This window comes from Ursus maritimus, unplaced genomic scaffold, assembly GCF_017311325.1.
Source record: "Ursus maritimus isolate PB19 unplaced genomic scaffold, ASM1731132v1 scaffold_26, whole genome shotgun sequence".
Taxonomy (NCBI): domain Eukaryota; kingdom Metazoa; phylum Chordata; class Mammalia; order Carnivora; family Ursidae; genus Ursus; species Ursus maritimus.
The window spans coordinates 10236539-10259147 of NW_024425119.1; the positions used below are offsets into that span (position 1 = coordinate 10236539).

Sequence of the window (22609 nt, forward strand, 5' to 3'; positions counted from 1 at the left end):
AGAGTTTATGTTATATTGTTCTAGTTCTGTAAATTTCAAAAATGGGCAAAACTAAACTATGGTTTGCATTTGAGGTCAAGATATTTTGGAGTCAAGATGGTGGTGATATCTGGAAGGAGAAAGAGAGTAGTAACTATCAGTTTAAGTGAGGAAAGATCTTGGGGGTATTGGAAATGTTCTATTTCTTGATAGAAAGAGATAGTTGCAGGTATTGCCTCTGATAATTCATTAGAATTTTTGCTTTTATTACTTTTCAATATGTATATTTTATTTAAAAAGATGGGAAGAAAATATGTGTGTTGAATTTTTTTCCATCTTATTTAGGTTTTGGTTTGAGGCATGTCTGTTATGTATTTCTCACTTTACAGTAATCACAGGTCTGTATTTCTAAGTTCAACTTATCCTACAAGTTCATGCTCAAATTTCAATTTTAATATGAATCCTTTCTTTGTTTCTTTCTGAAGTTGTCTCTCCCTCCTCTGTTTCTCTGTTCTGTTCCAGAGTGGATTGGGAAGAGATTCAAGGGCTACCTCCCTTGTAATGAAGCACAAAGGAGAGAGAGCTGGGGTCTTCTGTGATTGCCAGGATTTTAGTGTGTTTCAGTTAGAGAGTAGAGATGAATCAATATTTTCTCAAACTGAGCGTCACACATTTTCCTTTGCATGACACTGAAAAATATTTCAAGATTAAGCCAAATATTTTTGATTTGATTGTTAGATATTGAATGAACTTTTGAACAAATTATTTGTACCCTAAAAGAGTCGTTATAAAACTGGCATAAGGTGCCTTACCAAATGACATGAATAGCATAAAATTCAGGTTTCTGGGAAAAGGTTAAGAAGCCCTTATGAAAATTTACAATGAATAAAAATAGACCATTATTAAATATTAAGAAGCAGCCACCTGTGTTTCTATGAAAATAAATTGTTTTAATTATGAATAAAAATACATATTCAATGTTCTTACCAGGTGATGTTTCATTTAAATAAAGTGATTAGGTTTATGTTTTATACTTTAGGTGACTGGAGATAAACTAGGTAATCATAATTCTAACATGTGGCTTTAAAATAGAGTAGAATTTCATTCTTATCCATTGTTTTATTCAACAACCAATTAAACTTTTTTCGAGTCATAACAATTTTAACTCATTTCTACCATTTGTTTTAAAATAATGGGGCTTTTTCGCGTCTCTGAAATAAGATGTGGAGCCATATTAGAGGTACGAATATAAAAACTAATCCATCCTTTTAAGAAAAAAAGTTCTTGCTATGGCTGCATTTGAAACTTTTGCTGACTCTAGAAATGATAAGACATACGTAAGTGCTTTATTCACAAAGATTCTTTGAATTCGAATGTCCCAAGATGGGACATCTAATTCCTTAGGAAGGAAGTGTTGCTTAAGCGTTTATGTTCAGATGTCTCCTAACATGAGTACAGTTTGGTGGTTATTTATAAACCATAAGTGAATGGGCAGAGAGAGAGGGAGAGGAAGAGGGGAGAGAAATGAGTCATGTGATTAGTTACTTATTATAAGAGAAAATCATGTTGGAACATGAGGTTAAATAGAGGAGTCTGATGGCATTCATTTACTTTACCTAAAATGCAATGTGCCCAGATTTGCATAGGCAAAAGTAAATCTATGACTCCTTGGGTAATTGGGGCTGCAGGGACTGTATTTATTTTACATGTTCCACTGTGTTTCTTTCTAAGCAGGGCTTTCTGAACTCGCTACCATCTCAGGTCAGACATTCACTTAGTCCTTGGTTTTGGGAGGATGGCTCCGCTTTCTCTCATAATCTTAGTGTCAGGTAGTTCTAGCGCTCTTCTGAAGTCTTTTTTTGAGTTTAACCTCAGGTAACACCAAGGCAGTTTTGTAGAACTGCCCTCAAGGTAGAGCTTCAGGGTGTGAAATTTGAGACAAGAAAACAAAGGAAATAGGATAACAATTTAACAGGATAACGAATCTACCCAGATTCCCAGTAAACTCAAAGGTTGAAAACCATAAAATTTCCGTTTCCAAATGATTTTTAAAGGTGACTTTGATACTCACGTATTAAAAAAAAATCCCTTTCTTTTTTTTTTTATGATAGTCAAAGGGTTTGTATTACACACATACTGTGGTAATTTCCTGTGTTGTGGTTCCTGGAACATTTTAGAAGCTAGTGACTTTACTGCTTCTTGCTCATAACATGCATTCACCAATAGAAGATTCAAGAACATTGTTCAAATAAGTAATTTTTCTCTTTTTTCTTTTAAGTTTCTTCATGCGCGACTTTTGGATTGTTTAGCCTCCAGCTCAGCTCTGTGAACCAACACAACACCATTCTTCTTGATTAAGTACGCGCTGTGCCCTGCCGACATCGACACCGGAACATTTCTCATGAAAGGTATGTGAGGCCCGGGCCACAAAATTTAAAAAAATGAAAAGAACCAGAAAAGGTATCTCAGGGATATGGCTCATTTCAAGGCAGTGCTTTTAGGGGAAAAAATGGGCAATTTTAGGCTTTCCATGCCTTAACGCTTTCCACTTCTGATTCTTTTTTTTTTTAATTCTTTATCTGTAACTTAGAAATGATTTTGTGAAGCTTTTCCAGCAGATTTAACGAGTGGCTTCTGACAGGGACAAGCTCTAAACTCTGAATGCAAACTGAATTTACCAGGTTAAATTATGAACAACATAATATTAGCTAGCCCTGAAGTAAATAGAGAATGCCAAATATTAGGAACAATGCATACAAGGGTTTTTTAAAAATTTACCATTTGTGTTGTGACACCCCAAATCACCTAGATTAATAATTTGACACATTGGACTGTCTGTTAGTGACCTTTTGGGAGTGTTAATGTTAATGCCAAATCTCCTAACGTGAAATAGTTTTAGGGTAAATGCCAATAAAGCAGTAATTTTTGGTATGAGAAAACATAATGTTCTTGTAAAAAATGGTGGCTTATATATCATAATTTAATGTACTGTGAAATGAATCCAGGTCCCCAAGCTATTTCCCATACATCACACCAGGTCCGGAGTGCTCTTACGTCTTCTCTTCCGTATATAAAAAAAAAAACCCTCTACAAAGCTACAAGCAACCGGACATTACTTAAGTAGAGAAGGCACTGAGATGAACAGAAGGGCACATTTCCGAGTACTATTGTGGCAAAGATAGAAGATGCTAAGTAAAAGACTCTGGGCCTAGACAAACTTTCATTTGATTTCTGACTTGGATACTTACTAGCTTTAATACCTGGAGAAAATAACATTATTAACGGACCTTAAGTCTTCTTATCTACTCAATGGGAATCATATTATCTTGTGATTCTTGTTGAGAAAGTAAAAGTAAATACCTGTTACGTAAGCCCATAACACACAACTTGATGCCTGCTGATGTCTTCCTACTCTGGATCCCTAAGCTTCTTTGCGGAATTAAGAAATAAATGGTAAGTCCACTTGACTGGGACAGGACAGGTAAAGGAGAAAACTTACAGATAATTTCACTAATGAATAAATTCTACTATATAAAAATTTGGGTATTGGGGTGAGTTCTGATGGGAATATTTTCATTTTCCAGTGTTTCATTGGCAAGATGATTGGGTTATCAAACTAAAGAACGTTTTAGATTCTCTCTCATCGTGTTGCTTTTCAGAACTTCAGCTCCTGCTTTGGTTTTTGTTTGTTTGTTTTTGTTTTTGTTTTTTTTTCATTTTCATTTAGGTATACTAGGTCTTTTTATTTAGGCAATCACACATAAGCAGCAGTATTATAGTTTACATTTTTTTAATAATAATTTTTCATTATGTTATGTTAGTTACCATACAGTATATCCTTAGTATTTGATGTAGTGTTTCATGATTCATTATTTGCGCTGCCTTTGTTTTTTAAATCATTACTGCCTCTCTGTTTCACTACAGCTTCTCAGACCACTCCATGGAATTTGATTTCTGGGATCTTAGGAGTAACATGCCTTTTGTTGATGGCTACTATGGGAATTTTGTTGCAAAATTGTAAGTTTTTCTAGGCAAGTTCGTATAAAGACCATAACTGTGGTGAAACCATTCAGTAATAAATGTTTCATTTTACTAATGTGTAATATTTTATTATTTCATAAGCTTGTATCTAATGAAGGAAATTTTAAATCATTTTTTACAGTATATTCTAAACAAAGTATTCAGCCAACATTGTCTCCAGATGCAGTCACAGAACTCCAGAAAGGTAGGTTCCATATTTTGGAAAACCTTAGTGTTGGTAGAGGATGAAATAGACATGTGGAATAGTATACTTAGTGATACGAGTTTACCTACTAATTGTAGGAGAGTCATGTTTCATTATTTTCTAATGTAAAAAGCTTTAAATTACATTGAACATACATCATTTACATATTTAAGTAATAAGGAAAATATTAGCCTGAAATGACATTTTTTTCCTATATGAGTGCTCAGGTTTAAGTAACAAGTCAAAAATAAGTTATGGTAAATACTACGGTTAATCCTAATTACTTGCTGGTTTGCTCATAGCCCATACTTTTATATCTCTTTACCTGTGCTTCTGCTTCTTGCACGACTCAGAATATAGTGCACAGATTTCTGTAGTTTTTAACCCTACTTATCCAGTGAAAGCCAGCTCAAAGTTCAATTTTTAAGGTATTTTTTTCCAAATGGTCTCCAAATTGTCTCACCATCTTCTGTGATCATATTTATCTATCTTTTTTCCTTAGCATTTTTATCCATCCCTGTTGAGATATTATTGACATGTAATGTTGTATAAGTTTAAAGTAATCAACAAGCTGATTTGATACACTTTTATGTTGCAATACGATTACCACCATAACATTAGCTAATACCTCTATCATGTCACATAATGACCATTTCTTTTTTTACGCTGAAAGCATTCAACATCTACTTTTTTAGCACTCGTGGGTATATAATACAGTATTGCTAACTATAATAATAACTCTGTGCACTAGAGCCCCAGAACTTATTCACCTTCTAACTGGAAGTTCATCCCCTTTGACCAACATCTCTCCATTTACCCCACTCTCCAGCTTCTGTAATGACCATTCCACCCTACACTTCAGAACCATTCACTTGACAAAGATTTGAGTGCCTACCCTGTGTCTTGACTTTTATCACCGAGGATAGTAAATGTTCACGACACTATCACTGGTTAACTGTCGTATTAGACTTCAAGCTAATTGTTTTATCTCTATTTTGAAAATAAAATATGCAAACATTGGAATCCTCCAATTTGTGCTATTCTTTTCTGACTCACGAAATATGCTAAAATATTTTCCTTTAAATATCTCTTTTTCCTAATTTACTCCTATTTGCACAACTGAGCTCGATTTGGGGTTACTTCCTAAAAAAGTTTCTTTAGCCACCCTCCAATTAACACTCCGCTACCCCATATTTTAACATACTGACTTATTCCTGTGTATACTTACCAAAATCATCATTATATATAATTGATACATGATTGGAAATTTTATAGCTCTGACTCTATATCTCGGATATAATCTCTATTAGCAGGCATATTGTGTCTTACTAGTTCACATTAATAGCCCCTGAACTATGGTATGAGTAGGAGATTCTCAAAGAATATTTGTGGAAAATAGTGAAGAAATAACAAATGATTTTTGAATGAGTAAATAGCATTGAAATAATTGAATGTCATAGTCATGTTTTGTTTTTTTCTCTTAGGCTCTAGCTGTTGTTCTTGCCCAGAAAAGTGGATTGGGGACCAATGCAACTGCTACTTCTTTTCTGGTGAATTAAAAACCTGGAAAGAAAGTCGTGATTTCTGTGCTTCTCAGAATTCCAGTCTATTGCAGATTCAAAATGGAGAGAAATTGGCATGTATTTAATTATGGTTTCCTACATTTTCTTTGACCTAGGAAAATATGCTCTTTAAGCTGAATATTTTGATTTGTCTTTAATTATAGTAAATGGGTGGTTGTTATTTGAACTAATGACTTACTAGTTTGTCATATCTTGAAACAATCATTATATAACCTACATGAAATTTCTCTAAGGTTTATATTATAGGAATAAAAATCAAGTTACATTCCAGATAAAGTACAAAGAATGTTTTGGGAAGAATTCAAAGAATGAATAATAGGCCATTATTTTTATTCAAAGACTAATAAAACTTCATAATTTATAGTTTGTTCATTGAATTTATAATTTCTTTTGTACTTATATATCTTTTGTCATCATTCTGGGATATAATGTGCGATAAGTATGGAGAGTATGATCGAAAAATTACCCACCTTAAGAAAAAGTGAAAAATTTCTTTAGCTGCATGAAGAACCTATCCTGAGTATAAGTTAAGTAGACTGGAGCTATAAAATTTATCCTCAAGATACTGTTGATGTGGGATCAAATTTGATTGTAATATTCTTTAAAGGAGGTGTTCCATGAAAACTCTTCCTTCTGTTTTTTATTCCTTTAAGAAGTGATATTTTGTGGCATTTATTTATATATCATCAATGAATATTTGTGGAAATTAGTGAATAAATACGTAAGGAAGAAATGTGAGGCATGTGACTATACTTTCAATAAAGAAGAAAATGAGGCATATGACTATACCTTCTAACTGGACATTAAAAATGACTTCAATTCATGTGATTAAAAAGCTAGTTTTGATGCTGACACTTTCTTAAAAATACATTGTTCCCAGAATGGACTCAGATTTGATTAATATGTTTGTCTCTGTTTCCAATCAGCATTTTGCGATCTCCAGTACATATTATTACTGGATTGGACTCTCTTACCATAAAGAACGTAGTGCCTGGTTGTGGGAAGATGGCTCCACTGTCTCCCAAGATCTGTAAGTTTCTGGCAGTCAAGGTCCTCTTAGTCCCTTCCTTTTCTTTCTTTCTTTCTTTCTTTCTTTCTTTCTTTCTTTCTTTCTTTCTTTCTTTCTTTCTTTCTTTCTTTCTTTCAGGTCTTTTTAGTTCTTTATGAGTTTGTCTGTAGATCTCACCAGAGACTGTAACTTCTGGGAGCACTGTAGCTAGGATAAACTCTCTACGGCATGAAAAGAGAGGAGAGCTAACAATTTTAGCTGCCTCTAGATCATCCAAATTTATGCTCACATGACATGAAGTTCGTGTGCTTGAGACCGTAAAACAACTTTTGACCTTTTTTTTTTTTTTTTTTTTTGCCTTGTATAAGCACTTGAATGCTTACATGCACGTGTAGATGTTTACCTTCACAGATGCTGTCCAGGGAAAATAGCATAGTCATTATTTTCTTTACTCTTCTTGAGCCTGTTATTTTCAGCATAGTCCCATGTTTCAAATATTCTGAGCTTATTTTCTGTATATTTGTAATCTTTGGTTCTCATTTTTATTCATAAACATTGGATGTGCAGGATCAGACAGTGACGGATCTTATGCTTGGATTTGTTTTCCCAGACTAGATTATCCAGTACCTCTGTAAACAAAGTAGAAGTACACCATATATCAAAACCATGAATAATAACAGCAAAAACATAAAATCCTTGGCCATAGCTGAGTTTTTGTAAACTGTGCTCTGAAATTGTGAAAACATGGCTCTTGAATAAAAATCGATTGACTCAATATGTTAAAATCTCATTAAAAGTGCTTTAAAAAATTCTAACATTTAATAAAAAACACTATCTCGAATATTCTCCTTTCCTTTTCTCATATGTTCATGTTTTATTTTTCATTACAGATTGCCGTTAGTTCAAGGATTAAGGAAGGAGAAATGTGTAATGTATAGCTCAGGCCGAAGTGTTTTGGATGAACCCTGTGAAGAGAAGTATCGTTTCATATGTGAACGAAAGCTTATTTAGCTGTTTCTTGGAGTGAACGGGTGGGCAGTAGAAGATTCAGTAGTACTAAGAACATGACTTTACCTCTTGTATTATTGCTAATTATCTACTTCTGGAATCTGTAAAATGTTTCAAATTAGGTCTTATGGTACAATTTTCGTATATTTGAAATCACGTGTCTTAAAATTCGTGAAATGTTTGCACCTATATCTGAGATAACAATGCATCAAGGTAAAGAATTTCAGGACTAGTGTGATTTAATGTGTATGTTCAATATTAAATTTAATATATTTTTATGCACATATTCTTGTAAATTTTCTTTGCAGAAATTCAAATAAAATAATTTGCATCAAAGGATCTATATCAGTGTTATTTCAGTTCTTTGTAAGGCGTAGTAAATTGGGAAGTCCCATAGTCATTTTACTTTTCTTGAACTTAGTTCTTTCTATATGTTTTAACTTAGAGCTTAAAGTGTCATATGACAGCTTCCTCATGTGTATCATCAGACTTTAGAGGGGAACATATTTATGTTCATCTCTTGATGTTCTTGAGTTCTATACAGTAATTATGAATCTTTGTCCAAATAGGTGGTTCCCGTGTGTTTACTTTTAGATTTTTGCAAGGGTAAGTGGAATCCAAGACTGATCACATAAATTTGCAATACTTATTTTTTTACTCTACGCATCTTTCTTGCCTTACGCTTATCCATTGGTAAAAAGTCGCTGAGATGTAAATTAAAGATCTTAATCTCTAATCAACCCAAGCCTTTTTCCTAAAAGTTATGTGTGAAATACTGAACAATTCCCTTTTAATGTCGGGGAGGGAGCAACCCATTTAACTGAGGGGGTTCTGAGTGTGTCAGAGAAGGGGTCGGAACATAATAAGGTCTAATGTCTGCGACCTGGATGGGGTTTTCCTAATCTCACAGATATCAAAATCCAATTCCCTTTTTAAAAACTATTGCATATACATCTTTAAAAATTTATATTGACTTTATTTTGTTTCTAGTTCAGTTAAATTATAATAATTAAGAGCCTCAAACTGATTTTTAATAAAGAGCTTGGCAGAGAAAAATGCCTGTGTATGTTAGTTCTTTTTTTTTTTTTTAAATATTTTATTTATTTATTCGACAGAGACAGCCAGCGAGGGAGGGAACACAAGCAGGAGGAGTGGAAGAGGAAGAAGCAGGCTCATATCAGAGGAGCCTGATGTGGGGCTCAATCCCATAATGCCGGGATCACGCCCTGAGCCGAAGGCAGACGCTTAACCACTGTGCCAGCCAGCCGCCCCTAGTTCTTAAAATATAAGTATAATAACGGGCATTTGGGTGACTCAGTTGGTTAAGTGTCTGCCTTCTGCTCAGGTCATGATCCCAGGGTTCTGGGATCCAGCCCCACATCGGGCTCCCTGCTCAGAGGGGAGTCTGCTTCTCCCTCTCCCTCTGCTGCTCCCCCTGCTTGTGCTCTCTTGCTCTCTCTATCAAATAAATAAATACAATCTTAAAAAATATATATATATGTATGTATAATAAGACTACAAACTGCACTCCTCATATTCTTGTATGAAGATTAGGAAAAATGCACTTAAGTTATATTACGAAAAATTATAAGACAATATAAATACAATATTTAGCTTGGATTAGAAGGACACACATTGTACTTTCTGGACATTTAAAATGTTTTGGCTTTGGGGCACCTGCGTGGCTTTGTCAGTTAAGGGTCTGACTCTTGGTTTCAGCTCAGGTCATGATCTCACAGTCGTGCGATCAAGCCCCACGTTGGGCTCCACACTCAGCAGGGAGTCTGCTAGAGATTCTCTCCTTCCCTCTCCCTCTCTTCTCGTCCTTACTCTCTAAAATAAATAAATCAATCTCTAAAATGTTTTGGCTTTGTTGTCCATGTAAATTCAAAATAATATATTTTTAATTAAATTAAAAAATAGTATAGATAAACATAATGAAAATCAATAGTTTTCTGCCCCAATTTTCCCATCTCCCTGCCCTCTTCCCATAAGGCAATTTCCTCTGGGTTTTTTGTTTGCTTTTCTACTTGGGGTGGTTTTCTCTGTAGTGAACCAAGGATGGTCTATTTTTTATCGTTTTGTCCAGGATGAAGCTCAGGTGTTTTCATTTAGCCACACCCAAGTATAGCTTCAAGTTGTTACTTTTCGTATCATCACCATATGAGGTGCTCAAAGCCCTATCTGTCTTTATTCTGAGAACTCATGAAAATTCTTTAAGATTGCAAGAGCTATGAGGAAACAGATGGGTGATATCTAATTTCAGAGAGTAATCTATGTCAAAAATTGTCTCTACTGAGAGGAAAATACCGTAGCCTCCCAATTATAGCTCAGGTGTATTTTTCAATTCCCATATCATTTCAGGGCATTTATAATGGAAAGTCCTGGATTGAAAGGAAGATATTAGTCCTCCACAGTACTGTGTCTTTCTCACAGCATGATCCCATCATGTTAGTGACCCTGAGTCCATGATCACCAGACCCGTTTTACTTTTATTAGTCTTCCTCTCCCTTCATCCTGAAAATATCTTTGTCATCATTGGGATAGGAAAGACTTCCTTTATATAAAGGTCTTTCTATTAAATATATCTTTTCTAATGTGATTTCTGATATATTTTCTGGGGAGAAACGTTATTTTTCTTTTGTTCTTTGTTATAAAATGGGCTAACGCACATGGAAGGATCTAGGTGAGGGAAAATCTCAGAGTTGAATGTAAAACTAATGAAAGAGGGTGAGGGAATGTCCCCCCCCCCCGCCCAATAACAAAATAATATTGCCAAGAGTCAGCTTATCCTTCCTTAATTTTATCCCATTACCTAAGCATGTTACTCTGAGTGTATTGGTGCATAACAAGTTATGATAAATTTAGAAACGTTAAACAGCACGTGTTTGTATGTCATAGCATCTATGGATCAGGAGCTGAGCATAGCTTAGTCGTTAGCTCAGGGCTTCACAAGGCTAGAATCAAAGTCATGCCCACACTGAATTCTCATCCAAAGCTGAGTCCTCTTCCAAGTTTATTCAGGCTGATGGCAGAATTTAGTTCCTTGGGGCTGTAGAACTGAGACCCTTGCCTCCCAGTGGCTACCCCTCTTCATGGACAGTCACACCACGCATGCTTTCTTCTTCAAGGCCAGAAGGAGGGCACTCCTCTCCCTCTCTCCTCTAGAGTCTTTTTAAAGTATTCAACTGATTAGGTCAGCTGTACCCACAATATTCTCTCTTTTGGGTAACTGAAAATGGACTAATTTAGAACCTCAGTTACATCTGAGAAATAACCTAATCTTTCCATTTAATGTAATCTAATCACAGAGCAACATCCCATCATCTTCATAAATCCCACTGAAATTCAAAGGCACATGATTATACATATGCGTGGGAATTTTGAGGTCCTCTTAGAGTTGCCTACCATACCAACAAAGCCCTAAAAAATATGCTGTAAGTGCTACTGCATAGTTCATTGAATTTAAACATTGCCTTTTGATTCCTGGTAAGATAACTAAGAACTGAATTCATATATGCCAGGACAAATAATACGTCTAAAAATTTTTTTTCCAATATATTAATTCATAGTTCCTCCACTACGGACATCTAAGTTTGCCTATTAAAGCCAAAGTTTTGTATAGCTGGATTGAGACAGCTCTTTGCTTATCTCCAAGGATGCTTGAGAGTTGGTTTTTGTCTCTTGGCCATGTAAGGCAGTGAGCTAGCTAACGAAGTAACTAAGTTAGTTAACATAAAAACTAACTAGCATAAAAACTTATGGCAAGTTTTCTAAAGTTCAAACTTCCTGTGTGGAACCTAGAACAAATTTGTTTATTTATGACTCATACTTGTGATAATTAGTGATATATCCTGTCTCTGTTGTACAATCAGACTATGCAGGAAACCTCTGTCTGAGCTCTCCTAAAACCTAGTTTATTCATATGAAAATCAGCACAAATATCAGCAGTTTCACTCAGAGATGAATCATGCTTTTGTGGAAGTAAGAGCACTGGGGAGCTTGTTCCTGAATGGTTTTTTGGTCCCCAGCTGCTTATTCGAATTTTCTGCTGCTGTATTATATTACTTGCCTTTTTAAAAAGCTTTACATGGGTATGCTTATTAAAGCCTTATGATTTCTTTCAATTATCTAAACCTGGAAATCTTTGGAACATTTAAACCTCCTTTTTCATTTCCATAATTTTGGACCTTTTGAATTTTTTCTCTTTATATCTTAGTGTAGGGGTTAGAAAGTTTTCTCTGAAGGACGGGATGGTAAATATTTTCAACTTTGTGAGCCAGTCTCTGTTGAACTATTCAATGCCCCCATGGTAGTGCAAATGAAGACATTGATAATACATAAATGAAGGGTTTGGCTGTGTTACAAAAGAACTTCATTTATATAAACAGATGGTGGGATAAATTTAGTCTATAGGTCATAGTTCGCCAACCCCTGCCAAAGTGGTTAAAATGAGAATATATAGGCACCAACCCTACTCTCCACTTTGCCTTATCACATCTTAGCAGTTGTAAATGTACTTATAAAGTTTGCTGTACAAAACCAGTTGTGTCTTATATTATCAGTTCATTGTAAAAGGTGAAAATCCATAAGGTATGTGTGTTAGCTAACCTGCAAGGTGTCTGCCGATGATCCCTATTTCCGATGTACATACCGTTGTATAATTTTCTTCCATGTTGTACCAGGGTTGATCTGTGTCACCAATGGAATACAGAGGAAATGATAATATGCCACTTCTAAGGCTAGACCATAAAAGATAGCATGGCTTCTTCCTCTTTTCTCTCTCCTGTATCACTTGATCTGGGGGAAGCCAACTACTGTATCATGAGAAACCCTGTTGCAAGAACCATGTGACGAAGAACTAAAGTCTCTTATGTACAGTGAGCAAGGAAATGAAGCCCAGCTTCAGGTAATGAGACTTCCTCTTCCTTGACAGCCTTTCGACTCTCCAGCCTTAGACAAGCCTTCAGATGACACAGTCCCAGCCAGGATCGTGATGGAAACCTCATGAGAAATCTTGAACCAAATTCATTCTGCTAAGTTGTTCCAAGATTCCTAACCCTCAGAAGATGTGTGATATAATACCTGTTTATTTTTAAGCTACTAAGGGTTGAAATAATGTAACAACAGATATTTCACATTTTGGTACCAGAAGAAAGGAGCTACCATAAAGAATCAAATAAATCGAATGCTTGAGCCATGACAGTGGATGGAAGCTGGGAGGCCTGGAAAGACGGAAAGCTTCTGCCCGCACCTCTCCTCCCCTCCAATGCCCAGTTTGAGCCCCCACTGGCTGGCAAGTCCAAGGCGGGCTTACTTGTCTTCATTTTTGGAGACACTTTTCTATTCACTGTAATTTTAGTTGTTCACTGTGGAAAATTTGGGAACCAAAAACCAGATATCTATAGCCACAAGCAAAAAGTGAATATATATATATGACACATGTCATATACATAAAACGGCACACGCATGTATATGCAGGGATTAGTGTTTGTCCACCCTTTATTGTGAAATACAGCACACTTACAGTGCATGAAGCAGAAGGTGTGCGGTTTAGCCAATAGTCATCACACGCCTGCCATGCCACAGAAGACACCAGAGATGGTCCTTTGGGATCACCCCCTGTGCTGTCCAGTGGCCCCCATCCTGATTCTGGGCATACCATTTCCTTGCTGTTTTTTGTAGTTTACTATATAAATATGCAACCCTGAACAGGTTAGTCTGACTTACTTTTGAGCTTACTTTTGAACTTCCCATTTATGTAAAAAAAAAAGACAGAAGTCTACTAGTGAGGGCTTACAGGGAGGTGAGAAACATGTTAGAAACTGGAGTAAGAGGAATTCTTACCATTTAGTGGTGTCAAGTTTAGCATCACTGTAATAATGTGGAAGGTAGAAGATGTGCCTAGTAAATTGAGTGAACAAGCTAAAGTCACCTCCAGCCAGATTATCGAAGTTAGGGCCTGCTTTCTTCCTCTTGCTTATGTTGCAATCAATAGGAGACCTATAAACTAATGGAAGGCCTTAAAACAAGGAGCCAGAATGCACTGGCTTGGAAGATTCTCAAGCTTGTTTAAAAGTCAAGAAAAGGGGTGCCTGGGTGGCACAGCGGTTAAGCGTCTGCCTTCGGCTCAGAGCGTGATCCCGGCGTTATGGGATCGAGCCCCACATCAGGCTCCTCCGCTAGGAGCCTGCTTCTTCCTCTCCCACTCCCCCTGCTTGTGTTCCCTCTCTCGCTGGCTGTCTGTATCTCTGTCAAATAAATAAATAAAATCTTTAAAATAAATAAATAAAAAAAATAAAAGTCAAGAAAAGAAAAAAATAAAGCTAAATTCTGAGCGAACATCAAATCCAGGGTGCTGTCAGGAAAGGACAGTATAAAGCAAAAGCTATGGGTCTAACTGTAAAATGCTCCGTTAAGGTTACAAAAAAAGCAAAGATGGTGCCTCAGTTCAGTGAAACAAAAGATCTATGAAGAGTGTCCTTCAACAAACCTTTTAGGAACCTTGAAATTTTTCCTCAGTCATTTCAGCGGGAGCTCTCTGCAGAGAAGCTCAAAGAGGTGTATGTGTTTGGGCTTTTGGGAATGAGGTGAATCCCGATAAAATTCATAGGAGACTATAAAACATTTTAAAATAATTATATCAGCAGAAGCATGGCCAGTTCGAATGGAAAGGGACAGTGACAGTAAAAATACATACATACACACAAGACAAACATATATATATATAACATACATAAATGGGAATCTTGGTCTCCCTGAATATTTGCAAGTAGGAAGCACCTAAGAAAGCTATGAAGCCACAAGCAAATGTTGCCTTTCATTAAAAAAGAACAATGATTTAAGGGAGAGAACTTAGCAGGTTTGTCTAAGAGTTACGGAGAGACATTTCAAGGCAAAAGTATGACTATATCCTAATCAGGTATCCTTGATATATTATTGTATATTATTATTATGTTATACTGTTGTATAATACTATATATAGATACATATAAATATATTGTGATATTATATAGATACAGATATATGTCTGTCTATTACCTATCAACCCTCTATCATCATGTATCATCTATAGCACATTTTCTTTTTCCATTCATCTGTCAGTGGGCATTTAGGTTGTTTCCGCACCTTGGCTGTGGTGAATAGTGCTGCAGTAAACATGGGTGTGTTAATATCTCTTTTGATTCTGATATCATTGTTTTGGATACATATTCAAAAGTAGGATTGCTGGATCATATAGTAGTTTTAGTTTTAGTTTTTTGAGCAATCTCCATCCTCTTTTTCCCAGCAGCCACGTCATTTCGCATTCCCACTAAGAGTACACAAATGTTCCAATTCTTCCACATCCTGGCCAACACTTGTCTTTTTTTTTTCTTTTTTCTTCTTTTAATCTCTATTCTAACATGTATGGGATGGTATCTTGCTGCGGTTTTGATTTGTATTTCCCCAATAATTAGGACACCTTTTTGTGTCCTTGTAAATTTGTAAATCTTCTTTAGAAAAATGTTTATTCAAAATTTAACCCATTTTTTAATTGTTATTAGTTTTGTTTTGGTTTGGTTTTTTTTGGTATGGAATTGTAAGAATTGCTTAACTATTTTGGAAATTAACCCTTTATCAGATATATGGTTTGCAAATATTTTATGCTATTTTATAAGTTGTTTTGTCACCCTCCTAATGGTTTCCTTGATGTGCAGAAGGTTTTTAGGTTGATACAATCCCATTTGTCTATTTTTGCTTGATCACCTGTACTTTTGTGTCATACCCAAGAAATAATTATCAAGACTGATGTCTTAAAGGTTTTCTCCTATGTTTCCTTCTAAGAGATTTATAGTTGCAGGTCTTTTGGCTAAGTTTTTAATCCACTTTCAGTTGATTTTTGAGTATGATATAAGCTAAGGCTCTAATTTCGCTCTTTGCATGTGGATATCGAGTTTTCCCAGCACCATTTGCTGAGCAGACAATCCTTTTTTCCATTGTGTATTCTTGGCACCCTGTCAAAGACCAGTTGACTGTACATGCATGGATTTATCTCTGGGATCTCTATTCTGTTCTATTGCTCTATGTGTCTGTTTTCATGCCAGTACCATATGGTTTTGTTTACTATAGCTTTGTAATATAATTTGAAGTCAGGAAGTTTGATGCGCCCAGCTTGGTTCTTCTTGTGTAAGATTGCTTTGAATATTTGAGATATTTTGTCAATCCATATGAATTTTAGGATTTTTTTCTATTTCTGTACAAAATGTCACTGGGATTTTGACAGGAATTGCACTGAATCTGAAAATCATTTTGAGCAATATGGACATTTTAACAATATAAAGTCCTCTGATCTCACTAACAGCCTGGCCAGATACTCTGCAGGACCTGCAACCCTTGTGTTAAGTTCAACACACTTTTTTCTTAGCAGCTCCCAGTCATCTAATGTATTCAAGTCTTTAGTGCTCTGACATAAGGTACATGGAATCCGGTTTGTCAGGAAGCCTTCATGAAAGTTGGTTAACAGATGTTCTTTCCACTTTTTTACTCCCTAGGGAGAAGCTAGGAGCTGGAGGGGTTTGCCCACTCACTTTGTGTTGGGCCAGGAGGAGGATCTCTGGAGCTCTCACAGCTTCCATCCCACACCATCATCTCTGTTCTCAATGGTACCAGTCAATCAGACTCTGCTGGGTCACATTAACACTTCAAGACAGGCTAGACAGAAGTCAATCCTATGGGAAGCCCTCCAAAAAGTTAGAACACTGGATGTGTGGTCTACCTCTTTTCTTCCCCATGGAGTCAGAGTTTCTTTATTTTCTCACTCACTGCTGAGTGGGCTATGAGGGCTATGAGACTATGATGACTGCCAGCCCACACCACTGTCACAGTTTTCACTGGCCACAGGCGGCTAGATTATGCTGGGTGTTATCAACACTCTGAAATAGGCTAGACAGAATCCAATCGTTTGGGTAGCCTCTGGAAAATTAGGGCACTTAGATAATCAGTCTACCTCTTCCTTCCGCAGAGAAAGCTGACAGCCTGGAGTTTCCTCCTGGTTGCATAGACCTGAGCCAGGATAAACATTATCACAAGAGGCTGTCTCAGTTTTCCCTACTGGCTTCGAAGTGGGTAGTTTGCACTCACCCAGTTACATGAAACTTCTCAGTTAGTTTTAGAATTTCTCACAAAGGGATTCTGCCTATGAATTGTTATTGAATTGGTGTGTTTGTGGTTGGAAAGAGGGTCAAGGACTTCCTGTTTTGCCATCTTGCTGATGTCACCGGCTAATTTTTTTTCCCTAGAAGGAAAAATAAGAATAAGCCCACTATGTATTTATAATTTACATGTATTTGTATATACATATTTCCAGCCTTAAGTGATATAAAATAGAGATACTTATTCACTCAATTTCTAATTTATATCTAAATTAGATTTGAATTATAATCAAATGCAGTTTAACTGGATTTAAATGGACAAAAATATTACCCTGTGTGAGTGGAAGAATTGTGACTGGATTCATCTCATGACTGGGAGAGCAATTGCCATTGTAAATAATGCCATAAAACATCTCCTTACAGCACTAACTAGGACTTTTAATATTTTCCAATTACCAGTTGAGGTTTTCCGAACAATATCCTTTGAGATGCATCTAGCTGTATGTTTTTACTTGACCCAGCATTAAAATTGTTAGACTTGCGTTTTTTCAACTATTATGGGCTATAGATGTTTGTTAAAACACTAAATAAATAACACAGAGGTGCTGCAAGAAAGCCAGTGCATACATGGAGAGCAGTCACCTCAGCTTAACATTTTAGAATGCTTAGTCACTGGAAACTTGTGAGTCTTCCCTATAAGCTTTTACTGGATAAGAGTATGAAGTATATTTTAGAGCACAGATCTAAAAGAAAGGGTATTTTTATAAACATACTAGCTAAGTCTCCAGTTTCATATTCCAAAGATGTTGCCTGATTTCAAATATCCCCCAACTCTCCCCCAAATACAAGAACTCAATAAGAAAAACAAATAAACCACACAAGTCCCATGACCTTTCAGCAACTCCTCATACGGAGTGCCACAACCTCCAAATTCACTATAAGCAGATGAAAGAAATACAACAGAGTTCTTGCTCTAGCCTACTACTTAATGCGTATCTGGTGCAGCGTTGGGGGATTTCTGTAAAAAAGACAACAGAAGGCGTGATGAAGCACAGACATAATCAATCCAGGAAGATAAAACGGCAATAATAAATTCCAAAACACTTAACATAGTTGGGACTTGGTATTTCATAAAGGGCTTGAAATGCAAGATGTGAGAAACCTGGAAAAGCACTTTTTTCCCCTCTGTGGGAGAAGCAGATAATAATGAAGAGGTGGTGCCTCTTAGAGATGTGACTGTGAAAGTAATAATAATAATAATAATAATAATAATAATAATAATGANNNGATTTCAGGATCCTGAAGAAAGGAGAAAGAAAAAAAGACATGCCTTTGCTTGCACACTGCCCCCCCCCCCCATGTCAGCACCATCCATAAAGGAAACTGCACAGAGCAGGGCAAAACTGACAGAAGAGGGAGCTCTCTGACTAAGAACCTTGACCGGTACATGCCTAGGAATAGAAAAAAAAAACACACTACCTCTGTAGAAAATCTCTTTAACAATTCAAGAATATGAATAAAATATTTTCTACCTACAAAAAGTCATCCATCTAAAAAAAAGAAAACAACCGCAAAGCTGATGAAAACCACAGTACCACCCAGCAAATTAAATACAAGATCCTCACACAGTCTTAAAAAGGAACAGAAGCGCCAAAAAGAAAAAAGGGTTGAAATGAAGCAAAAGTCAATGAAACTCAGAGAAGCAGTGAATTGCCTCAAGTAAAGTGATGAACAGAGATTTACAAGGCAAACGGAAACATAAGAAAGCAGGTGTTGCAAGCCCCAACCTAGACCTAGAAGTATACCTAAAGAGAATTAAACAAAACCAAAAAACGACACTTTATAATCTTAAAAGATACATGCTACTATGAAGGTAAATAGCTATGAATCTATTCAGTAAGTAATAGTGACTACATATTTAAAAATTACAGTCGATGCAGAAGAAACAGGCAGTAACACGTTAGTAAAAGGTGGTTTTAACAGGCCGCTGTCAATATAGGACAGCAAGTTTGAACAAAACAAGTTATGTCATAGATGTTCTAAATAACATAGTCAGCATGGTAGATATTTTAGCTCCATATTGACTACCATACGCTGACAGTAGAAAATAGACCTTCTTTTCAAATGCCTTTGAAGCATCCACAAGAAAATGTATGGATACTTTCTGATCGGGATGAAGTACATACATGTACTTAGGTGTGTGTATGTATATATGCACATGTATGTATACGTATGTGAATATTCTAAAGCATTTTGCTTTGCAGAAAAACTCTTAAGGTATTCCACGGCCGTTAGGAGAATGGCATAGATGCCAATTATCTCCACTCTTTATTAAATTGTTCTGGTGGTGGTAACCGATATAACTAGGCTAAAAAAAAAATAGGCAGAAAGATTAAAAAAAAAAAAACCCTCCATATTTGCGCATGTGTGATAATATACATAAATAATATGAGATAATCGATGATAAACCTAACTCTAATAATAAGAAATTCAGTAAGTTGACAGGTTGTGGAGTTAATATGCAAAAATAAATAACATCCAGGGTGCCTGGGTAGCTCAGTTGATTAAGCATCTGCCTTCCACTCAGGTCATGATTTCCGGGTCCTGGGATCTAGCCATGAACGGCTCCCTGCTTGGAGAAGAGTCTGCTTCTCCCTCTGCCCCTCTCCCTGTTCATACTCTCTCTCTCTCTCTCTCTCTCTCCAATAAATAAATAAATAAATGAATAAACAAATCCTTAAAAAATAAATAACATCCATTTACACAAATAAAACCAGTAAGAAGACATGATGAAGGAAAAAACACTATTTATAATCATGATAAATAAGATGAAATATTTGGGAATGAACTTAGCAAGGACTATTCAAAATCTATTTTAAAAATGTAAAACATTCCCAAAAGACAAAAAATAGACTTTAAAAAGGCAAGAGAATTTACTTTTGCTTGGGATCTTTTCTTAAGTTAATTTATACATTTGAAATGATCCCCCCAAAATCCAATGGCTGATGGATCTGGGTAAGTTGACGTTGAAGTTCATATGGAAAAACAAACACAGACTATGTAGATGCAAAAGCATAGATATGAGGAAGACCTACCAGTTATTGAAGCATACCTCAAAAACCTCCAGTAAGTGTGGTATGGTTGGCAAAGACACACAAATAGACAGACCAAAGGAATAGAATACAAAGGCCAGAAATACTCTCAACTACATATAGAAATTTAGATTACGATAAAGGTAGTGATCTTTAATCATGGGATACATGTTGTTGTTTGGACAACTGTATAGCTATTTATAAAAGGTTAAAATTAGATATATTCCTCAAACCATATACAGGAATAAACATCTAAGGGGTTATAAATCTAAATAAATAAAATGAGACCATATAAATAGAAGAAAACTGGATATATTTCTCTATGATCTGGGCGAACGCTTTCTAATTATCCTAAAAATTTCAATGCTATATAAATGTAATGCTTGAAAAAATATGGCTACCTATATTTATTTTAATTTGCATAGCAAAAAATTCCAAAAGCAAAGTCAAAATACACATGAAAAATTGGAAAAATACTTACAATATACATTACAGATAAAGGATGATATTCTTAATATACAGAGAATGTTTAAAGACTGAGAAAAAAGACTAAAAATCCCCTAGCAAAAACATGGCAAAAACCTTTGAACAATTATTTCAGATAAACAGATATAAAAATGACCATTAAACTGAGAAAATCAACTGCAATCATTATAAGAGTAACGTAAACTAAAATCATAATGGGATTCCATTTCCCATCTGCCAGAAAGGCAAAAATTCAAAAGCCTGTTGAAGTTGAGGGGAAATGGACATATTTATATACTGCTACTGGGAATGCCAAAGGCTACATCCTGACATGGAGGAAATGTCTCCTTTCCTCTCTTCTCTCCCTCCAGCCCCCCCACTCTATAGATAGAGAGTTATAGATATTGATATAGGCATAGGCATAGCTATAGAGCTATAGTTATGGGAACAACAGAGGCACTTCACACACCTAATTGCATATTCATGTACTCCTTAAGTCAGCAATCCCATTTCTAGGAATTTATTTTGAAGGTGATGTGCAAATGGAAAGAAATTGAAACCCACAGGCCATACATGCACATGGAAAGGAAGCTGGATAAGAGACCATATAATGTATCACTTAGGGGTGTTCTCTGAAACAAGATGTCCTGGGTCTATAATTTATGTGACTCTGGACAAGTTATTTTTTCTCAGTTCACACCTCAATTTCCCGATTAGAAAAATGAAGACATTAATAGCATCTTCCTTGCAGAATTGTTTTGAAGAACGAATTAGTTTAAGCAAAGTACATGCAATTATAGTGGCCCACTCAATAAATGTTAACTCTTTCTAAGGGAGGAACATTATTTTTATAATAAAATTACCTTAAAAATTATTTTTTTGTTTGCTTATCTTTCATTCAAATATTTGAGTGCATTTTTTTTTTCAAAATGGTATTTGTTTTCATGGATTAAAACAAAACAGGAAAATAAAACAATTCCTTCTCACCTTTATAGGTGTTAATTAAAAAAAATCTTGTATGGTGTTTTTCTTTTATTTACTTTCAGAAGTAAGTGTATTCTCTACTTCTTGATCATAGTATTATCCATTGCTCACAGAGACACTTAATAAAATCATTTATATGTACGGTTTTTCTTTCTCATATTTTAAAAACTTTTTCTACCCACATCTTTTTTTCATTTTTTAAATTTTTAAAAAAGATTTTATTTATTTATTTGACAGAGAGAGAGTGCGCACAAGCAGGGGGAGCAGTAGAGGGAGAGGCAGGCTCCCCACTAAGCAAGGAGCCTGACTTGGGGCTTGAGGGCAGACACTTAACTGACTGAGCCACCCAGACACCCCTCTACCCACATCTTTTGGATTTCTTACTGCAGCTCAAATTCACGATCTGGGGCCCCTCTTCTCTCTCCTGCACTCATGGTGTCCCTTGTAAACGTCTTGGAACGTGATTTTTTAAAAATTTAGATTCAATTAATTAACATATAATGTATTATTTGTTTCTGGGGTATGGGTCTGTGATTCATCAGTCTTTTTTTTTTTTTAAAGATTTTATTTATTTATTCGACAGAGATAGAGACAGCCAGCGAGAGAGAGGGAACACAAGCAGGGGGAGTGGGAGAGGAAGAAGCAGGCGCATAGCGGAGGAGACTGATGTGGGGCTCGATCCCATAACGCCAGGATCACGCCCTGAGCCGAAGGCAGACGCTTAACCGCTGTGCCACCCAGGTGCCCCTCATCAGTCTTTTATAACACCCAGTGCTCATTACAATACATACCCTCCCAGTGTCCATCACTCAGTTACCCCCTCCCTCCCACCCCCCGCCCCTCCAGCAATCCTCAGTATGTTTCCTATGGTTAAGAGTCTCTTATGGTTTGTCTTCCTCTCTGGTTTCATCTTGTTTCATTTTTTCCTCTCTTCTCCTATGATCCTCTGCCTTGTTTCTTAAATTCCACATATCAGATCATATGATAATTGTCTTTCTCTGTGACTTATTTCACTTAGCATAATACACTCTAGCTCCATCCACTTTACTGCAAATGACAAGGTTTCATTTTTTGATGGCCGAATAATATTCCAGTGTGTGTGTGTGTGTGTGTGTGTGTGTGTGTGTGTGTGT

General features: G+C 36.0%; 1 protein-coding gene across 3 annotated transcripts; it reads left to right on the top strand.

The window, feature by feature from the left end:
- The first annotated feature begins 1634 nt into the window (after positions 1–1634).
- KLRD1 (killer cell lectin like receptor D1) lies at positions 1635–8140 on the top strand. Of its 3 annotated transcripts, XM_008697452.2 has the most exons (7): positions 1635–1740; positions 2258–2387; positions 3904–3996; positions 4142–4204; positions 5689–5840; positions 6714–6817; positions 7687–8140. In XM_008697452.2, the coding sequence occupies exons 2-7, from the start codon at positions 2381–2383 to the stop codon at positions 7805–7807; spliced, it is 540 nt and encodes a 179-aa protein (XP_008695674.1). In that variant the 5' UTR covers positions 1635–1740; positions 2258–2380; the 3' UTR covers positions 7808–8140. The 3 variants fall into 3 exon arrangements, with proteins under 3 accessions (XP_008695674.1, XP_008695673.1, XP_008695675.1); XM_008697451.2 differs by lacking the exon at positions 1635–1740 and having other exon boundaries at positions 2159–2387; XM_008697453.2 differs by lacking the exons at positions 1635–1740; positions 2258–2387 and adding an exon at positions 3092–3432.
- The last annotated feature ends 14469 nt before the right edge of the window (positions 8141–22609 follow it).